The following is a 20,193-nucleotide window of genomic DNA, read 5'->3' as shown; positions in this document are numbered from 1 at the left end:
ATGCAATTCAACACATAATTAAAGGTTTGTCGCACTAATGAATTAAAATTCATTTTAATTAGTTAACAAACAATTAGAATAGTAAATAGAACATTGTATATAATTAACAAATAAAAAATTGTAAATATAATTGACAATAATAGAATTAGATATGATGATAGAAATAGTAAGGCTGAAAATATGAGAAAGCATCAAAAAAGACAAAGAAGAAAGAAGAAGTCATTAAATGTTCAAGTAATTACAATTGGTAGCTATCGACAGTTCCGCCTTGTTTCCATCAATCTCACCCTCTGTTACAATTTTAAGCATAACCCTATCAGTCTATGCTACTATTAACTGAATATTTTATAATTAAGAAATTAAACCTGTTAAATATTTTAAAGCTTATAATTGTTTAAAACATTACATCATACATGTTTTCTTGTAGTCAAAAGGTTTTTCCAATTACCTAAACGAAACAAGTATATCCGTGTACCTAATACTATAGACCAGTTACCCATATAACTCTGCATACGGGTTTAATCATCTTTACTCATGCAGGTACATTTTAATTATAGTCCTTTTTATATTGAAAAACCACTTTATAAAGTAAGAAATAAAGCTTGTAAGTTAGATATAAAACAGTGACAAAATACCAAAAAGGAAAAAGTTTGTAATACAAAAAGGAATATAAAAAATTACAAAAAGGAATTACCAATAAAGCGACACTGCAAAATTCAGAAGAGAAAAGCAATGATAATGGTTGTGGCTATGCATAGGAACATGCCGAATAGAGATCATAATTATAATTATGCGCTAAAGTTTTTTTTTTTTTTGTCTTAAAAAGTTTCTGGTTCTCATTAAAACGGCCATTGTATTTCAGGAATAATTGAGAATTGGAACAAAGGGTCAAACAATAGCGCGAAGAGCGGGGTATTGAGGAGGGGCAGTCCAACTTATATACGGAATAATTTCTGTCCGTTTTAAGCTGTAATGTTGATCCTTACTTTCTGTAGAAAAAAACTTAGTTTTTCATTTAGTTTCTGATCGTTTTTCAAATAATCACAGAAATCTACATAGAAAATTCGTCCCCCAAGAAAAATTCCTTCATGAAAGTTCCTCCGACGTAAAATTCTTGCTCTGGGAAACTATCCCCGGAAAATTCCATCCTTGCTGCAAGTTCTCCCCCCCCCAAAAAAAATTACTTGCGGTCGATTTCACCTGAAAAAACCCTTAGCGTACTTTAATTTGAGAAAACTTGTTTTGTATTTAATTACTGATCGTTTTTCAGACCATGGCCGAATTCCCCCTTTGTGAAAAATTTTTTTCCTAAGACTTCACAACCCCCCCCCCCAGTGAAAAGTTTCTCTCGCAGAAAGTTTATCCTGGTGATAATTCCCCAATAGAGAATTTATCCTACGTGGAATCCCCCAACCCGGTAAAAATCCCCCAGAGAATTCCAACTCCGCTGAAAATTTCATCAGAACAATTCCCCCAGAGCATTTCCACATGTAAAATGGGTTCACCAACGAGAAAATAAGACGAACAAAATGTGTGTATGTGAATTCTGGCAACTTCACCTCGTGTAAAATTTCCGCTGGAGATTTCACCTCTGGAAAATTCCATCCAAAATGGTAAATTCTCACTGTAAAAATCCCCCTCCCCCTGAAAAATACCTGTATGTTCCCCAATAGCAAATACTATATATAAAAATAAGGGCAAATTTCGTAGCTTGCAGTTTTTCCTCTGGGGGCTGTGGGGGTCTATCATCCCTATAGACATAGTTCTTGGAACTTTAAACCATACTGAGCAAAATGGCTATCTTAAAATTTTGATCGGACGACTTTGGGGGAAACAAGAGCGTGGGAGGGGGCTAGTTGCAGTCCAATTTTTTGATCATTTAAAAAGGGCACCAGAACTTTCATTTCCGTTTAAATGAGCCCCCTCCCAATCTTATAGGATCGTTTATTCGATACAATCACTTGCAAATAACAAAGAAAAAAATAAAATAAAAACGAAGAAATAAATAAATGAACGCCCAACCGTGATCCTTTGTTTTGGCTAAAACTACAAAATTTCAATTTTTTTTTAAATAGGAGCTTGAAAACTGTGCAGTTCCCTATAATTTCTGCAAACTCTGCAGGTTCTCTCATACGACAAACATGATGGTGCCATTTTAAATAAGATTATTTGACTTTTGGGGGATGTTTCCCCCCTTTATCGAAAATCAGTTTAGTTTCCTCAGGATCGTAGCTTTTGATGGGTAACACTAAACTTAATTAATTTAATATGTCTGGAATCAGAATAAAAAAGCCAATTCTTTTGATACCTCTATTGCTACGAAAATTTCCGATTTTTACAGTTTCGGTTACTATTGGACCGATTCGTTCCTTACTTACAGTTCGTTACTACGAACTGTTTGATTAAATCGCTTGGTTTACACTTTAATTCTACCACTGTTTATTCTTCAATAGCGTTAACTCGTTCACGAATAGGGATTAAGGTCAATCGTTTCGTGGTCATGCTGATGAGCCGGGTTTTACTATTTTTGCGAGTTACTAGGCAGTGGCTTCAATAAGCTTTTTCAGAACTCTAACAAAAATTGTTAGAAAATTTTACTATTTTTGCGAGTTACTAGGCAGTGGCGTCAATAAGCTTTTTCAGAACTCTAACAAAAATTGTTAGAAAATTTTACTATTTTTGCGAGTTACTAGGCAGTGGCTTCAATAAGCTTTTTCAGAACTCTAACAAAAATTGTTAGAAAATTTTACTATTTTTACGAGTTACTAGGCAGTGGCGTCAATAAGCTTTTTCAGAACTCTAACAAAAATTGTTAGAAAATTTTACTATTTTTGCGAGTTACTAGGCAGTGGCTTCAATAAGCTTTTTCAGAACTCTAACAAAAATTGTTAGAAAATTTTACTATTTTTGCGAGTTACTAGGCAGTGGCGTCAATAAGCTTTTTCAGAACTCTAACAAAAATTGTTAGAAAATTTTACTATTTTTGCGAGTTACTAGGCAGTGGCTTCAATAAGCTTTTTCAGAACTCTAACAAAAATTGTTAGAAAATTTTACTATTTTTGCGAGTTACTAGGCAGTGGCGTCAATAAGCTTTTTCAGAACTCTAACAAAAATTGTTAGAAAATTTTACTATTTTTGCGAGTTACTAGGCAGTGGCGTCAATAAGCTTTTTCAGAACTCTAATAAAAATTGTTAGAAAATTTTACTATTTTTGCGAGTTACTAGGCAGTGGCGTCAATAAGCTTTTTCAGAACTCTAACAAAAATTGTTAGAAAATTTTACTATTTTTGCGAGTTACTAGGCAGTGGCGTCAATAAGCTTTTCCAGAACTCTAACAAAAATTGTTAGAAAATTTTACTATTTTTGCGAGTTACTAGGCAGTGGCGTCAATAAGCTTTTTCAGAACTCTAACAAAAATTGTTAGAAAATTTTACTATTTTTGCGAGTTACTAGGCAGTGGCGTCAATAAGCTTTTTCAGAACTCTAACAAAAATTGTTAGAAAATTTTACTATTTTTGCGAGTTACTAGGCAGTGGCGTCAATAAGCTTTTTCAGAACTCTAACAAAAATTGTTAGAAAATTTTACTATTTTTGCGAGTTACTAGGCAGTGGCGTCAATAAGCTTTTTCAGAACTCTAACAAAAATTGTTAGAAAATTTTACTATTTTTGCGAGTTACTAGGCAGTGGCGTCAATAAGCTTTTTCAGAACTCTAACAAAAATTGAGGGCGCATAAAATTAGGAACTCATCTTAATCTTTACTATTATAATTCATCTTAATCTTCATTATTATAATAAGTTTTTCGTTTATAACCATTATCTTTGAATTTCAAAATTATAGACATTCTGTAAATTTGCGTCTCCTTAATACCCGTTCCAGATATTTACGTTTTATTAGTTCGATGTTTCTTTCGCTACTTCGTGGAACTTCTCTTCTCGTATTTTTCTTCTCGATAATATGCCGTGAAAGTTTGACCTATGACTCAAGCCAAGAACTTTAATTTAAAGGTGGCCCCTACCTCACCCTCTTCCATAAAGAAGGATTTAAAATATGCCTTGCTTGAGATTCAATAACAAAATGGTCTAAAGAAAACAAAATAAGATAAAAATCAGACACAACAAGATGAAAAAATAAGACAATAAGACCCATACAATTAGGAATTCATCTTAATCATTATTATTATAATAGATTTTTTATCTATAATCATTATCGTTGAATTTATGATTATATGCTTTCCGAACATTTACATTTTCGTAACAGCCGTTCCGTATATTCTAGTTAGAATATTCCGTAGATTTCTAGTTATATTATCACTTTACTTTACCACTGTTCCTGTTCGGTAGCGTCAACTTATTGGCCAATCGGGAGCAAAGTCAATCCTTGAATGATCTACCTGATGAGCAGAGTTTAGCTATCGATGCGAGTTGGTAAGCAGTGGAGTCATTAGGATTTGTCAGATCTCTGACAAAAATTGAGCACGAAGAAAATTATTGATTCACCTTAATGATAATAATTATACTAATTATCACATTTCATTATTATAGTATTTTAAACTTTTTCCTAATATTGCTAATATGTAAAAACAAATACCGATGAATCCATTTTAATGTCAGTATTCTGTAGGCCAAAGCTATCTTGTGAGTAGATAAGGGCAGGTGGTGGATCGTCTTCTTCCCGTGAAAATATTGGCAAACTCCAGGGTCCTTCACTCTCACAATCGACTCCCTACAATATCAATTTTATATTAAACGTATTACCAAGCCGCAGTATTTGTGTTTCAGTGTAAGAATGGTTAAATCCTCGATGTTTTTAGGAGTTCTTTCCAAATTAAAATGAACTGCATGATTATGGAACTAAGCAAAGTGATAATTTAGTTGTTGATTTGCGCCGTGGTACCAGGTCTTCATTTTCCATGGAACAGCTGGGTCCATCTGCATGGAATGAGCTACCATTGGGCATCAGGGTGGTGGAACACTTACCTCAGTTCAAAAAGAATTTAAAAGATTATTTTTTGGGTGGAATTTATTGAATTTTATTATGGCTGGTAGGTTGGGTAGGGGAGGAAGAAGAGCTGAAGAGGTAAGGGTCGGCTGAGAAGGCAAAGGTGGGCAGGGGCTACGATAGGGTTGGGAGGGCAGGGTGGGGATGTCAGTATTGAAGAGTAGTGGAGACTGGATATATTATTCTTCTTTTAAATTTGTATTTATGTATTATTATTTTTAATTCAATTATTTATTTTTTTTATCTATTTTTTCATATATCTAGGTTGTAGTTTATTAATTTTTGATTTATTTCTAATAGTTTTATTTAAATAGTCGAGATTTAAGTAAATAGTCCAGTTAATAGGTAAGTAGTTACGTGGATTTTCGCGCAACTGGAAACCTTTATAGGTTTTCTCCAGTGCGAAAGTGTTGTTTAATTTATTTATTTGTTTATGAATGTAGATTAATAAACTTATAACTTACTTAACTTATATTGCACATATTCCAAGTATATTTCAATAAATTATGCTTAACTATCTTAGTTCATAGCGAAAGAATCTGGAAAACTAATAAGCAAAAAAAATTAAAGTAGCCTACCTAGGATAGTTATTTTTTTTAATTAGTTAGGTGGAAACTTACACAACCAAATATGTCTTAAAAATTAGGGAAAATCAGGAATCAAATTTTTAACGACACTAGGAATATCAGGCACTAAATTAAAAAATAAGAAACGTGAGTGAAAATACCAAAAAAATAAGCTAAAAACACATGGCGCTGAAAGTTTAAGAAGCTGTAGCCTTGCTTTGACGATGTAGCTATCTTGGGAGTAAAAACTAATTTAGTTTTAGAATTTTTACGGACAAAAGGCGCTGTCAAATCGGGCTAATTAGTTTTGCTAATTTATTTTCATGATTCAACATGTCAACATTGACGAAGATTTGAGAAAGGCTTAGAAACTTCACGAAATTTCAAATTTCAAGGCTTAGAAACTCTTTGATTTTGAAGCAACCCGGAAATTGAAAAATCTGAAAAAATCTGAAAAAGATCTGAAAAAAGATTTTGAAAAAAGATCTTAGGAAATCACGGTTTCCAGGTGTGAATAGATGGGTCCGGAGAGCAATAAGTACTTTTATTTTTATGTCCTTGTTACTCAAAATTCTCGCTAAGAACAAAAAACAAGATTAACTCGGCCACCATAATTCAAAAGACGTTATGTGACAGTTCTCATCAAACTCAGGTTCATACCCTTTGTTTTTATTATCAGAATTTCCTGTCGACTGATTTCATCACAAATCCCGTTTGTCCCATATCTTGTTTGCTTCTCAAGATACTTTTGTTTCCAATGTTTTTGAAGATGTGTAATATGCCGCTTTCCAGAAATATTTAAAAAATGAAGTGTTTCTAAGCGGTTTAATCAAATTCGTTTATCTTTATTCGTGTAATTCATTTTTAGTTTTCCATCTCTCCTGTAAAATATGTTTAATGGAATTTAGTCTTTTTGTTCACCGCAGTCAATTCCAACGCTAAGGATAATTAAACAAAAATAAATAAAATTATTATTTATATTTATTTATAACTTGTATTTTTTTACTATTAGTTTTAAAAAAAACTTTTTCCATAAAATGAGTTTTTCAAAGAAAAGTAAGGAATTCCATTAAACCAAAAATGAGCAAAAATAAAATAAAAAAATCTACCAATCGTAAAACTACTACATATCAACATCGATAAATAAATGAATCCCATAACAAACAGAAACTACAATAAATAACCGAGTCAAATTCTAAACTAGTAGAAATTAACATGAATAGGGCTCAAAACCACTATGCCTTCCCAAGGCCAGAACATAACTCGTATTTTACAGAAAAAAAATACAAATGAGTGTGCATAGTCATTTTAATATGCATATACTGATATTTATTCCTTAAAAAGTCAATAGTATTTGATTTCTTAAAGTTATAAAAGTGAAAACATTAATTTTTTTCGAGTAAAGTACAAATTATGTTCTGACCTCACAGGTGATATTAGAATATTAATCCTCGAAATCAATATTGACTCAGATTTTTCTTCATGGATGTAGTCTTAATAGTATTATTATCACAATAGTTCCTGTGGTAGTAGAAGTAGTTGCAGTATTAGTGTTGTATTAGTAGTAGCAGTAGGACCAGTATTAATAGCGGTAGTAGCATATGAACATTGCCTTTTGGTCAGTTGAACATCGTTTTCATGATGCCCCGGAAGATTCACCTTGACACGTTAAGTCGTTCCAAAAATATTGTTGAAGTGCACTTTTGACACCCTTTCGACCCCCTTTTCACCTTAATACTCTAAGCCTTACAAGCTTTTGCAATTGAGTTAATAGTTGGAGTAGTTTAGTAGCAGTAGCAGCATAAGTAAAATAGCAGTGGTGTTACTGTTAATAGTGACAAGCATATATTACCTTTTTGTCAATTGATCTTCTCCTTAGAAGTATTTTCCGAAAGTTTCAATTTAATGCCAAAATTAATTCTTGAGATACGCCCTTTTGACAATCTGCATGTACTTAGTGTGTTTGATTAAGCTCAAGTTCCCACTCACTAATCTGTCAACGATTCACCCTCACACGTGTTTAACCTTAATTGTGCTATTATCATAGTAGTATTGGTAGTAGTAGGAACAGTAGTAGCAGTAATAGAGTATAATTATTAGTAGTAACAGTAGTAGCAGCAGTATTAATAGCAGTAGTAGCAGGTACATTTTGCCTTTTGGTCAACGGATCCCACTTATGATGTCCCTGGAGTTTCATCTTAGTATAAGCCGTTCCAAGAATATTGCTGACACGCCCGTATAAGCAGAGAGGTTTGGCGTTTGGTGAAAATTTCTGCTGGATGCATCTCAGGAAAACACAACATGTTTGTGTGTGGGGGAGGGAGGAGGGGGGTTAAATGCACTCTGATCAGTTTTACTCTTAAAAAGGCACTAAAACTTCTGATTATGAACCCAATGAGACCCTTTCAAAGCGTATAAGATTACCCCTTCTATATGAACATTTTGTGTCCCCAGGGCATAGCTTACAACACTTGTCCTGTAAACTATAGGGGGGTGTCCACTGACATAATTTCCGGACCAAACTACGATGAACAAAATTGTTATCTCCAAATTTTGATAAGAGGTGTTAAGGGAAATAATGAGCGTGGAGGGGGGGGGGGGTGTTCGCTCTCAAATCACTTTGACTTTTAAAATGGGCACTATAACTTCTAATTTCAAATCAAATGAGCCCCATCTGAAGTTTACACGACCACCCATTCCATACAAACCTTGTATGTCCCCAGGACATGACTTGCAATCTTATCCCCAGGGCACTGAGGGGCTGTGTCAACCCTAAAGGCATTGTTATATATTGTTTGGACTATTTTGAGAAAAATCGCCACCTCACAATTTTAATCAGATTCGTTTGGTGAAGGGGGGTAGTCAGAGGGAATCTAGCGGCCCTCCATCACTTTCAACTCATAAAAGGGAATTAGAACTTCCAGTTTTCAATTAAATGAGCCTCCTCTAAAGTTTATACAACCATCCCTTCCATAAAAACCTTAAACGACCCCGGGTGCATAATTTACAACCCTTGCCACCAGGCTCTGGCGGTTTATTTCAACCCCAAAAGCCTTGTTATATGATATTTGAACTATTTGGATAAAATGGCTATCTCAAAATTTCTATTAGATACATTTTGGGACAATACAACGTGTGTGTGTGGGAGGGAGGGGGCGGGGGAATAGGTGTCATCCGATCACTTTGACTCTTAGGGCACTAGAAATTCTTATTACCAATCCAATGAACCCCTCCGAAGTTTATACGAACACGATTTCTATATAAAAAAAAAAAAAATATGCTCCCAGGGCATAGCTCACAACCCTTGCCCTGAGGGCTGGGGGGTGTCATCCTCAAAGACAAAATTTTCGGATTTTTCAACTATGTTGAACAAAATGGATATCTTAAAAGTTTTGATTCCAAGTGTTTGGAGAAATGATGACCCGCGGGGGGGGGGGCATTTTCCCTCCGATCACTTTCAACTATTAAACAGGGCAGTAGCCTGGCTATCTCAAAATTTTGATTGAATGTGTTTGGGGAAATGGTGGGCGTGGGAGGGGTGAGTTACCCTCCGATCACTTTCGACTTTGAAGAAAGTGCACTAGCCCTTTCAATTTTCAATCGAATGAATTCTTTTCGAAATTTCTAAGACAACCTCTTCAATACGAAGTACCCTGGTCTAAACCCCCCCCCCAAAAAAAAAATACATTGTGCCAACATCGTTCCTTACTTGGGCACCGCTGTTGCGCTATCTATGATTGTATCGAATTGCGTCATAGATGAAAGGCTCAGCTCGGCAACAAGGGAACAAGTTACAAAATAAAAAATTATCGACAAGAGATTTGTATTTATGCCGTTAGCTGTTCTTGTGATATTACATATATGCCTTTTTGACAACTTGGATGCACATAGTATGTTTTTATTTAGTTCAGACAAGAGATTCGTATTTATGCCCTTTTGACAACTTGGATGCACATTGTATTTGCATGTTGTTTATTAAATTTGTATGTTCTTTGCGGGGTCATGGCCCGGCATAATAAACTGCTATCCATGGAATCAAAGGAGACTGTTATCAATTCAAGTCACAACCCAAAAATGAAACAAAGATTTACAATTCATCAACATAAAAATCTCCAAAACACAAATATCGATTTTGTGAAAATACATAATACATAATACAAAATACATAAAATACGTACAAGTCTTTTCAACTCCTCAAGAAGAGTCTCATTACCGTCATTCCAGCGAAAGGGTGTAGACGTGGCAGGAACAAACTTTCGAAGAGCCATTTCGTGTTCAAGCTAAAAAAAAAAAAAATCAGCTTTACTTTTTTTCATGTTTCTTATGTAGTTTTTTTCCTGTTGCTGATCTATAGTCGTGTAACGATTTGTATTGCGGAGCCACACTACTACATTTGTTTTGTCTGTTCATATTTTTTTTTGTGTTGTTTCATATAGCAAATATATAATAGTATTACGACTGGTTTTTCGGCACCATGCCACTGCTTTTAAAGCAGTTTTTTCCTATTAGTGGTATTCATGTTAGTGACATATAGTAGTGTAACGATCTGTGTCGCGGAGCCACACCGCTGCTTTCTTTTTGTCTGTTCATATTCTTTTTTGTTTTGATTCATGCTACAAATGTATAGTATTGATACAGCTTGTGTTGCAGAGCCATACCACTGCTTTAGCAGCCGCTTTTTTTCCTGCTATTAGGGGTTTTAATGTTACTGATGTATAGTCGTGTAACGATTTGTATTGCGGAGCCACACTACTACATTTGTTTTGTCTGTTCATATTTTTTTGTGTTGTTCCATATTGCAAATATATAATAGTATTACGACTGGTGTTTCGGCACCATGCCACTGCTTTTAAAGCAGTTTTTTCATATTAGTGGTATTCATGTTAGTGACATATAGTAGTGTAACGATCTGTGTCGCGGAGCCACACCGCTGCTTTCTTTTTGTCTGTTCATATTCTTTTTTGTTTTGATTCATGCTACAAATGTATAGTATTGATGCAGCTTGTGTTGCAGAGCCATACCACTGCTTTAGCAGCCGCTTTTTTTCCTGCTATTAGGGGTTTTAATGTTACTGATGTATAGTCGTGTAACGATTTGTATTGCGGAGCCACACTACTACATTTGTTTTGTCTGTTCATATTTTTTTGTGTTGTTCCATATTGCAAATATATAATAGTATTACGACTGGTGTTTCGGCACCATGCCACTGCTTTTAAAGCAGTTTTTTCATATTAGTGGTATTCATGTTAGTGACATATAGTAGTGTAACGATCTGTGTCGCGGAGCCACACCGCTGCTTTCTTTTTGTCTGTTCATATTCTTTTTGTTTTGATTCATGCTACAAATGTATAGTATTGATACAGCTTGTGTTGCAGAGCCATACCACTGCTTTAGCAGCCGCTTTTTTTCCTGCTATTAGGGGTTTTAATGTTACTGATGTATAGTCGTGTAACGATTTTATTGCAGAGCCACAACATTGTCTGTTCTTCGTTTCATGTTGGAAATGTATAATAGGAGTACGACTTGTGTTGCGCGTTTTTTTCCTGTTATTAACGGTCTTAATGTTGCTCATTATTCGTATAACGATTTGTGTCGCACGACCAGTGCTTTCTTTTTGTCTGTTCATATTTTTTTTGTGTGTTGTTTCATGTTGCAAATATATAGCAGTGATACAGCTTGCGGAGCCATACCACTGCTTTTGCAGCCATTTTTTTCCTGCTATTAGCGGTCTTAATGCTGCTGATTACTCGTGTAACGACTTGCATTGCGGAGCCAAACCACTACTTTCGTTTCGTCTGTTTATATTTTTATGTTTCGTTTCACGTTGCAAGTATTTAATAGGATTACAACTTGTGTTGCGGGGACATACCGCTGTTTTTGCAGCCGTTTTTCCCTGCTATTATTGGTCTTAATGTTGCTGATTAGTCGGGTAACGATTTGTTTTGAAGAGTCAAACCACTGCTTTCTTTTTGTCTTTTCATATTTTATTTTTGTATGTTGATTCATGTTGCAAATATATAGCAGTGATATAGCTTGCGAAGCCATACCACTGCTTTTGCAGCCATTTTTATCTGCTATTAGAGGTCTTAATGCTGCTGATTATTCGTGTAACGACTTGTGTTGCGGGGCCAAACCACTACTTTCGTTTTATCTGTTCATATTTTTTGTGTGTTTCGTTTCACGTTGCAAATATATAATAGGATTACGACTTCACCGTTATTCCCTGCTATTATTGGTCTTAATGTTGCTGATGTATAGTCGTGTAACGACTTGTTTTGTGGAGTTAAACGACAGCCTTCGTTTTGTCTGTTCATATTTTTCTGTTTTTCGTTTCATGTTGCAAATATTAAATAGGATTACGACTTGTTTTGCGGGGCCATACCACTACTTTTGCAATCATTATTTCCTGCTATTAGCAGCCTTAATGCTGCTGATATGGTCGTGCAACGATTTGTAGTGCGGAGCAAAACCACTGCTTTCGTTTTGTCTGTTCGTTTTTTTTTTTTCGAAAAACTCGAACTTTTTCCCCATATCCGATTCTAAAACGGAGAATATTATCTAAAAGTATAGAATATTATTAGAAGTATGTAGCTCGAAAACAATAAGAGATAAAACTTCAACTTTTCCCCCTCTATATCCAATTGTAAAGCAGAGAGGAGAATCTTCTTTAAAGCTTGCAAAAATGTCACTAATTTTTCAGAAATAATTTTGGGATCTACTAGATAGAGTCAAAATTAAACTAGGGACTACGTGCTGTCGGAATTGATAAGAACTTTATACTACCTCTTCGAGAACCCGATATTGAAATTCAGTAACGAGAATGTAGGTAACAATCATTACTAAAATAAATTTGATTTGGACACCATCAACGCTGATCTTACAACATAAACTAGGCGAGAAGAGTCACCTGAATTCCGCCCTGGTAATATTCACGGCGACACCTTGTTTATTTATAAAATAAATATAAGGCTATTTATTTCGTTTAACAAGTTTTAAGCTGATCTCGCTTTTTTAGATCTGCTAATAAGCAGGAATTACAAAATTTTTTAACAACAAAAATCCAGAGAAGCAGCTCTACTATTTCAAGGGTAACACAATATGATGTGTGGAAAACATCAAGGAATAAATTATGACCTCACAGTATTATTAATTCTGAAAATAAGAATATCGACAAAAAAAACAACAAAAAACAAACATCAACGCTGTCAAGCGGCGTTTCTTTGAACTTTTAAATATAGTAATATGGAGAATTACTTTAATTGGTGGAATTGATAGAATTAATGTATTCACGAAATTCTGACAGAAAACCAACAACACAGCTTAAAAATGCAAAGAGGCACCGAGCGCTAGATGGCACTGCTGTCGTTCTTTTTCGACACCAGCGCCAGTTTCCACTCCTGTAAGTTACCCATACTCTTTGATCCTAAAAGCAAATGATTGGCGGCAGGAGATTTGGGGTGTAGAGTCTTTGTTAAAGGCTTTGGCTATGCCAAGTAGGAATTTGAGTCTAGAAATTTCAGATTTTTTATTTTACTTTAACTTTTGTTGCTCTCTGTAATAGTCGGCCTTATACAATATTCTCTTATTCGGTCATATAGGTATACAACACACAGGCATATACAGTATTCTCATCTCCTTTTATTTGCATTTGCATGACAATAACAACGCTACTAATAATAGTGATAACTATATCAATTATAATTATCGTATGGTCAGGGGCCAAATGTCGGTTGTTCAACTTTCATGTAGGATTTTAACTCTTGCACTTGTTATTAGACAATCAATTTTAAATATTTAGTAATTATTAGTTTTTTAAAACCTTCGAAATCACATCCCTTCGTTAGTCAACACAGCATATGGCATATTATAATTTGTTATAAAGCCACTGGGGAGCGGAAATAGGAATGACACAGGCGTAAAAACCAGATTGGAATTTGGAGATAGGGTGTTCCATATTTAAGAAGAGGTAACTTAAAATAAAAACAATGTTAAGACCTCGAGGAGAGGGGACACAATATAAAAAGACTTTCCTTCCCCCTCGCATACCGGGCTGATAATAAAACCTACCAAAAATAAAGTAAATAAACCAGAAAGAATATATGAGAAAAATAAATCAACTAGACACAATAACACACAACACTATCTTCTCAATTTGAAAAGAAGATGAACACAATTAGATAATTTAATTTTAATCAATGTCGCTTTAAGGCCACAATTCAAACCAGCAGTATTAAGTCATATCACAAAAAGAAATGAACACCTATATACGCTGTGTTACACTCATTGCAAATCGTCTGATTTTTCTTTTAATGGTTATTTAGACTTATTCACTGACAATATTCGGATCTATATTAAAGCTACCTGAGGTATTTTAGAGAAAACAGAGGTATTCTTATAACAGATGCGCTACTAATTTTTCTAATAGCCTAGCAGCTACGCCTTACTTGCTAGAAAAAATCCTTGGAAACTAAAAACTACACAAAATAAGTGACACTCCACTTTGACCTAGATTTACCCTATTCTACAAAACCAGATTTTTCAATACACCTCCCACTACACATATGTATTTCCGGCTAGTTAATGTCTCCAAACATAATTTTCATAGTTCAAGGTACGTACGTGATGGACCCTTCATTCAAACCACTGTCTAATTTTGCCTTTAATATGGCTTACTGGGAAATCCTTAAAAATTAGCACAAGACCAGATAGCCATATCAAGTTTCAAGTGAATCTTAAGTATATCGATTAGATTTATTCTATGAAGCCTGTCATATTCGTAATTAAGGGTTCCATATTAAAGCGGACCATATAGATATTACGTTTTCAAAGTTAACTGATTCAAAGTGTACTGATTATTTCCAGGATTGTCAGATAAGAGATGAAGATTGTGGGACCAATTTGTACCAAGAAACAAAATAGTTCTCCGGTAAATTCTGACCAAAACAAATAAAGTCGTCCAAAAGCGAAACTCAGTCAACCAAAGCCAAGACGTGTGGCTCACTTTAGCTCTGGTAGGGAATCACAGAATGCGATAGCTTTTTGCCAAAGTACTGAAATGTCAACCGAAATTTTTTGGGTTGAATATATTTGGAAGCTGTTGAAAAATCTGCAATCACTGAAACTAGAAGATTTTTCCTAGAATTTTTTGATTGGCTTAAAAATTCTGAGTGGCTTAAATTAGCGCTAAATCTCAGTATCAGCAAAATCTCATCGTAAATGGGGCATTATAATTCTTAACTAGCATGAAATATACAAAATATCTGAATTTTTCTTATATTATATATTCACCAATAAAACCAAACCACTTAAAATTCAAAGGGGTGAAAAAACTGCTTACAGAGCGTTCCTTTTGAAAACACCTCGTGCATTCCCTACGTATTTCCTGAACGTCAACGTTTCATATAACAGCACGTAGCTGCACGTAACAGCTGTTTTGTTATCACGACTCATAGCAGCATAATCTTAGTTTCTTGGAGATGACGTTCTGATTTTTCAAATTTTCTTCAAATAACGAACAATACCAAGGGCAAGGCCGTATCCAAGGGGGGGGGGTCAGAGAGTTTGACCCTCACCCCTCCAAAATGTCTGTTCGACTCGTAAAAACAACCAAAATGAATACACAAAAAATTTTAACCTGTTTTAGAAAGTTCTTTTGTACCCCCCCCCCTCGAAAAAAATCCTGGATACGGCCCTGACAAAAAGCCATGGCTATCCAGCACGAGTCCATTCATTGCATTTACCTTCCTTACTAATAAACTGTGTGAATATAAGTCAATTATCCAACTGGGTGTCAGACGACTCTGTGTTGTAATCAGCAGTTAGGTGTTGTAGCTTTTTTTTTCTTATCTATACCCTAGTTTCTTGTTCTTGGAACAGCTTTTCTAAAGGTAGTAGTACATAAATAATTGTGTAATAAATAATGCATACTATCCCTCTCCAAACATAATGATATTCGTCCAAGAATGATTTGAGTACCCCTCATGATAGTAATCTATTAAAAAACACGCTACAATATATTAAAATTTTTATATTTAATGACAAATAAGAGAAATAGAGTTTCAATTAAATACTGGAAACAAAAATTTAAACAATTAAACGATTCCTAGAGCGAATCCTTCTCTACCAAATTCAATGACCAAACTACAACCGATTCGACTTCTCTAGTTATAGTACGCATATCATTGTAAAAACCCCAATGTCTTACTTTCTTTTTCAATCATTTCATTTTCATGCAGGAAATTATATTCATTGTATATCTACCTTCTTGTTCTTAATGATTCTATTTTCTATCTTGCTTGCAGATCTAGAGGGTATATTCATTTCACCTTTTGAAAGTTTTAAAACAAGACAATCTAATCTTGAACTGATAGATTTTAGGAATTAAAAAACACTTTAAATATCAGGGAAAAATTGACCTGAGCAAATGTGGCGGTACATTAAGCATAGAACATTTTTCAGTTTTGCCATTAACTAGGCTCATATTTTACTTGATGATAAGGTTTCAAAGGTAGCATATTTGGAAAAAAAAATAATATGAAAAATATTATGAATAAATATATTTATTTTTCTCATTTTTCTCATGTTATAACGAGCATAGATTATTAAAAAGAAAATATTTGCTCAAAGTAAAGAGCAAATTTGACACTTAAGATGAGTAACAGCTTTAAAGCAACTTAAAAAATTATGGTTTTCTTTCAAATTACCAGAGGGGGCAGACTACTCGCCTTGTCCCCCCATCGACGCCTAGTCCAAATGGTCTATTTTCCCATTGCCTATCAGTGCTTCTTTATTTCTATGACGAAGGTCCTAGGGCCTAGACCATCTGTCACTCATCCCACCAGACAAATGTGTTCGGCTAGTCGGCAAAACAAAATAAATAGGTCTAAGTAAAGCTGCAGCGTTTCGTCCAATAACTTTTATCGATTAAAAAGTTTTTAGCACTTTCATAATAGCTTCATTTTCTAATTAAACAACCCTTTTGTTTCAAGGCTCGTTCTTAAGAAATTAGGACAGACGGTCAAACTTTAGGGAAAAGAGCAAAGAATTGAGGAAGGGGGCAGCCAATTAATATACGGAACAATTTGTGTTCGTTTGAGTTTTAATATTGCTACTTACTTTCAGTTGACCAAACTGTTTGTTTGTTTTTTTATTTAATTTACGATCATTTTTCAAATAATGCCGGTAAATCAAGTTCCTTCTTCATGAGAAATTCCCCCCGCCTTACAAGAAACTTCTCTCTAGAAAGTTTCCTCCCAGATAAAATACCGATCCCCGTAAAATTCTCCCCCCCCCCCCAGAAAATTCCATCCTTGCTAAAAATTCTACGTAAACAATGGGTAAATTTTGTAACTTACAGCCTTCTCCCTTTATCTGTGGGGGGTCATTATGTCCCTCAAACCATATTTATTGAACCTTTCAACTATGCTGAACAAAATGACTATCTCAAAATTTTGATCAGGCAACCTTGGAGAAAAAAGGGGCGTGAGAGCAGGGCTAGCTGTCCTCTTATCTTTTTGGTCAGTTAAAAAGACCACTAGAGCTTTTAATTTCCGGTCAAATGAGCCCTCTTCTAATATTCTAGGAGTATTGGTTCGATACAAACATCCCGAAAAAAAATAGACACACATCCGTGAAATTTCTTCTCGCAAAAAAAAACAACAACAAAATTCCACATTTTGGAGATGGGAGCTCGAAATCTCTACAGTACAATTTTCTGATACGCTGAATCTGATGGTGCGACTTTCCTTAAAATTCTTTATCTTTGGATAGATTGGGAGAAAGAAAAAGCGTTTCTAACTGTGTTGGCTTCAAGAATCTTGGTGCTGTGATGAGGCGTTAGCGGTAGGAGTAATATTTGGTCCATTCTGATCGTTCAAATTGCAATGAAATTAAATTATGGGGCCAAATACGAACGCCTCGCCCAACATCCGTTGATGTTCCAAAGGAATGTGTTTAACCTATGGACCCCCTCCCCATCGGATCTAATACAGCTGGGATCAAACTTCGAGCCCCGTATCCCCAAGCAGATATCAATTCTCGGTATTATCACAGGACAAATTATAATGAATGTATCTAGATTTAGATAAAAATTAAAAGCCTATTTTTTTCTAATTTGTAATGAATAACATTTATAAATTTTCATTTTTTTTTGTGAATATTCATTTACGGGGTTTTTGTACTATACGGGAGAAACAGATCAATTATGAAGAACCTTTTTCAAAAAGCTAAGAACCTCGATTCCACAAAAAAAAAAGCACTTTGAGCTCCTTAACCAAATATATATAATTTATTTTTATTTTTACTCCCTGCCACTAAAGCAGATAAATGTTCAAGCTTAGTTTATGCATATATATATATATATATATATATATATATATATATATATATATATATATATATATATATATATATATATATATATATATATATAAATATATATATATATTAAGAAAATAATTAACATACACAGGGAAATATTTAGCAATGGGTCCCTAATAGAACTTATATTTTATGCATTAAGGTGTATTAATTTTAACCAATTACTTATCAGTGAATGATTCTAGTCTTTTCTACCGATTCTAACATTAATCGTGAGATAGCATTGATGTTAAACTAAAGCTTTAAATGTGCTATTTGTAATTTTAAATGGCTGCATTACCCAAACTAGAAATTAATGCTTCCCAATTTGTTAGTTAAGTATTAACTGCATTAACTGACGTGCATTAACCTTGAATACACTGTGCTATAGTTCTCAAAATTATTGCATTGTTCTTTATTATGATCGTTCTTTGCTTTTTACTTGATTAAAGCAAAATTTCTTAAGCTTAAATTTCACACCCAGATTACTTCTTATGCTTAGAAAGAAAAAAAAATTAAGGAAAAAATGAGAGACCTACATAGAAACTTGTATTTGAAGCAGCCATTCGGAGGGAGGGGTGTTCATCCAATAGACGAGACAGCTGGGCCTCCAAGTCATTCTTCTCAGCTTGGACGATCTGCAAAATACAACGATTTTTAATGGAAACATTATACAAAAATTAATCGTATATAATTCTGAAACCTTCGAAGGGATTGGGGGCCAGCCATCCTTTACTTTCGCTAAACCTTCCTACTTAGCTTCCTTAGACTCCCCAGGTACCCATTTAGAGCTGGGTTGGGCTCTGGCTGAGCTTAAAGTCACGCAACTGACCCCCGTCCAAAACCAAAATAATAGCCTCCCTGGCTGAATCATGCTGCCTTATAATTTCAAATTTTCGTTGTGATATTTCTATTATACAGAATTAGAAGTGCTGGTTGGACCAGGTAAGCCCCCACCCCCCTAAAATTCAACTTATGGGCACCCATGCCAATAATAATATTTCCCAGTGATGTAATCCCAGTGATTTTAGAATACTTTTCTGATTGCTTGCAATAACGACATTTATGCATGGAGAATGTGCCTGTCTTTATCTCTTTTGTTCTTTTTTCTTTTCTTTTTTACAGAATAGTGATTGAATTTCCAAAATAAAAAAAGAAAATGTAAATAGCAATCCAGCCTCGTTCCCCTTTTCCAAAATTATGTGACGAAGTCGCTATGGCCAACTTATTGGCATCCTAGTTCGAAGTTTGCGTTATATTCAATGAAAGAGCACACCATTTTATTTTAATTTTTTCCTCTCTTTATCTCTTTGTCTTTGATTTCTAGTAATCACTAAGAAAATGGACTCGAAATATTTGGTGCTTTTGTTGAATTTTTGCAATTCCATGATGTGTTTACTTGTATCTAAACTAAAAGAAAAATTGGATTTTATTTCACATATACGAAAAACAAAGAAAAGGAAAAGGCCATCATTGATCCATGGAAAATTTAAAACTATAATATTAAAAAAAGGGGCCATCATGGTTCACGGAAAATTTAAAACTGTAAAAAAAAAGGCCATCATGATCCATGGAAAATGTAAAACTGCATAAGATTATACATACATGGACTTGTCCCCCAAAATTTAACCTTAATAGGATTTCTCCTTCCCTGCATGCGGAAATGCCCTGTAACCATTTCTTCCAAATTTTCTAAATATTTATTACCGCTCCCGGACATATTTCTTTTAATTATTAAGTTCCATAACATGTGATGCTATTTACAGATGTAATTGCCCACTCTCTTATGGTTTACAAAAGTAAATACAAACAAAGTGCATATTAACTAACTAATAGCCACGCCCGTGCTCTCAAGTCGGTCACGGAGGATAAACACAAGTTTGACTATTAGCAAGTGATGGCTATTTCAACAACTTCCCTATTTTGTGGTAGATTAATATTCTGTATTTCTGGGGCAACGACCTTCAAAAAAATCGAACATACTTCTAATCTGATTTTGGAAATTTCATTAAACTTTTACCAAAACCGTACGTTTTTCTACAACTTGGTGTGTGAAAGATCGAAAAAACGATTAACAATCAATTCGACCTAGTCTTGATAGCGCTTAGTCTTGATCTTACACACCTGCTTAGATGTGTTTCAGTCCAGAGGTTCACTATTCCCTATCAAGTTCCAACTTTATTTAGGTCTTGCTTTTCGTTTAGTGGAGGGTCAAAAATAATAGTTTTTGGGCAACATAACATATTAACTATCAAATAATGTAAAATAT

General features: G+C 34.4%; 1 protein-coding gene across 5 annotated transcripts in view; it reads right to left on the bottom strand.

The window, feature by feature from the left end:
- LOC136038876 (uncharacterized) overlaps positions 1–20,193 on the bottom strand; it is a 178,678-nt gene that overhangs the window by 9,281 nt on the left and 149,204 nt on the right. For all 5 annotated transcript variants that reach the window (XM_065722339.1, XM_065722341.1, XM_065722340.1 and 2 more), the window contains 3 exons: positions 18,464–18,562; positions 9,746–9,847; positions 4,591–4,725 (listed from right to left, as the gene is read on the bottom strand). In XM_065722339.1, coding sequence (XP_065578411.1) covers positions 4,591–4,725; positions 9,746–9,847; positions 18,464–18,562 — 336 coding nt within the window. The remainder of the gene's footprint in view (positions 1–4,590; positions 4,726–9,745; positions 9,848–18,463; positions 18,563–20,193) is intronic.

Source organism: Artemia franciscana, chromosome 18 (assembly GCF_032884065.1).
Source record: "Artemia franciscana chromosome 18, ASM3288406v1, whole genome shotgun sequence".
NCBI lineage: Eukaryota > Metazoa > Arthropoda > Branchiopoda > Anostraca > Artemiidae > Artemia > Artemia franciscana.
This window is presented reverse-complemented; position numbering and strand designations above follow the sequence as displayed.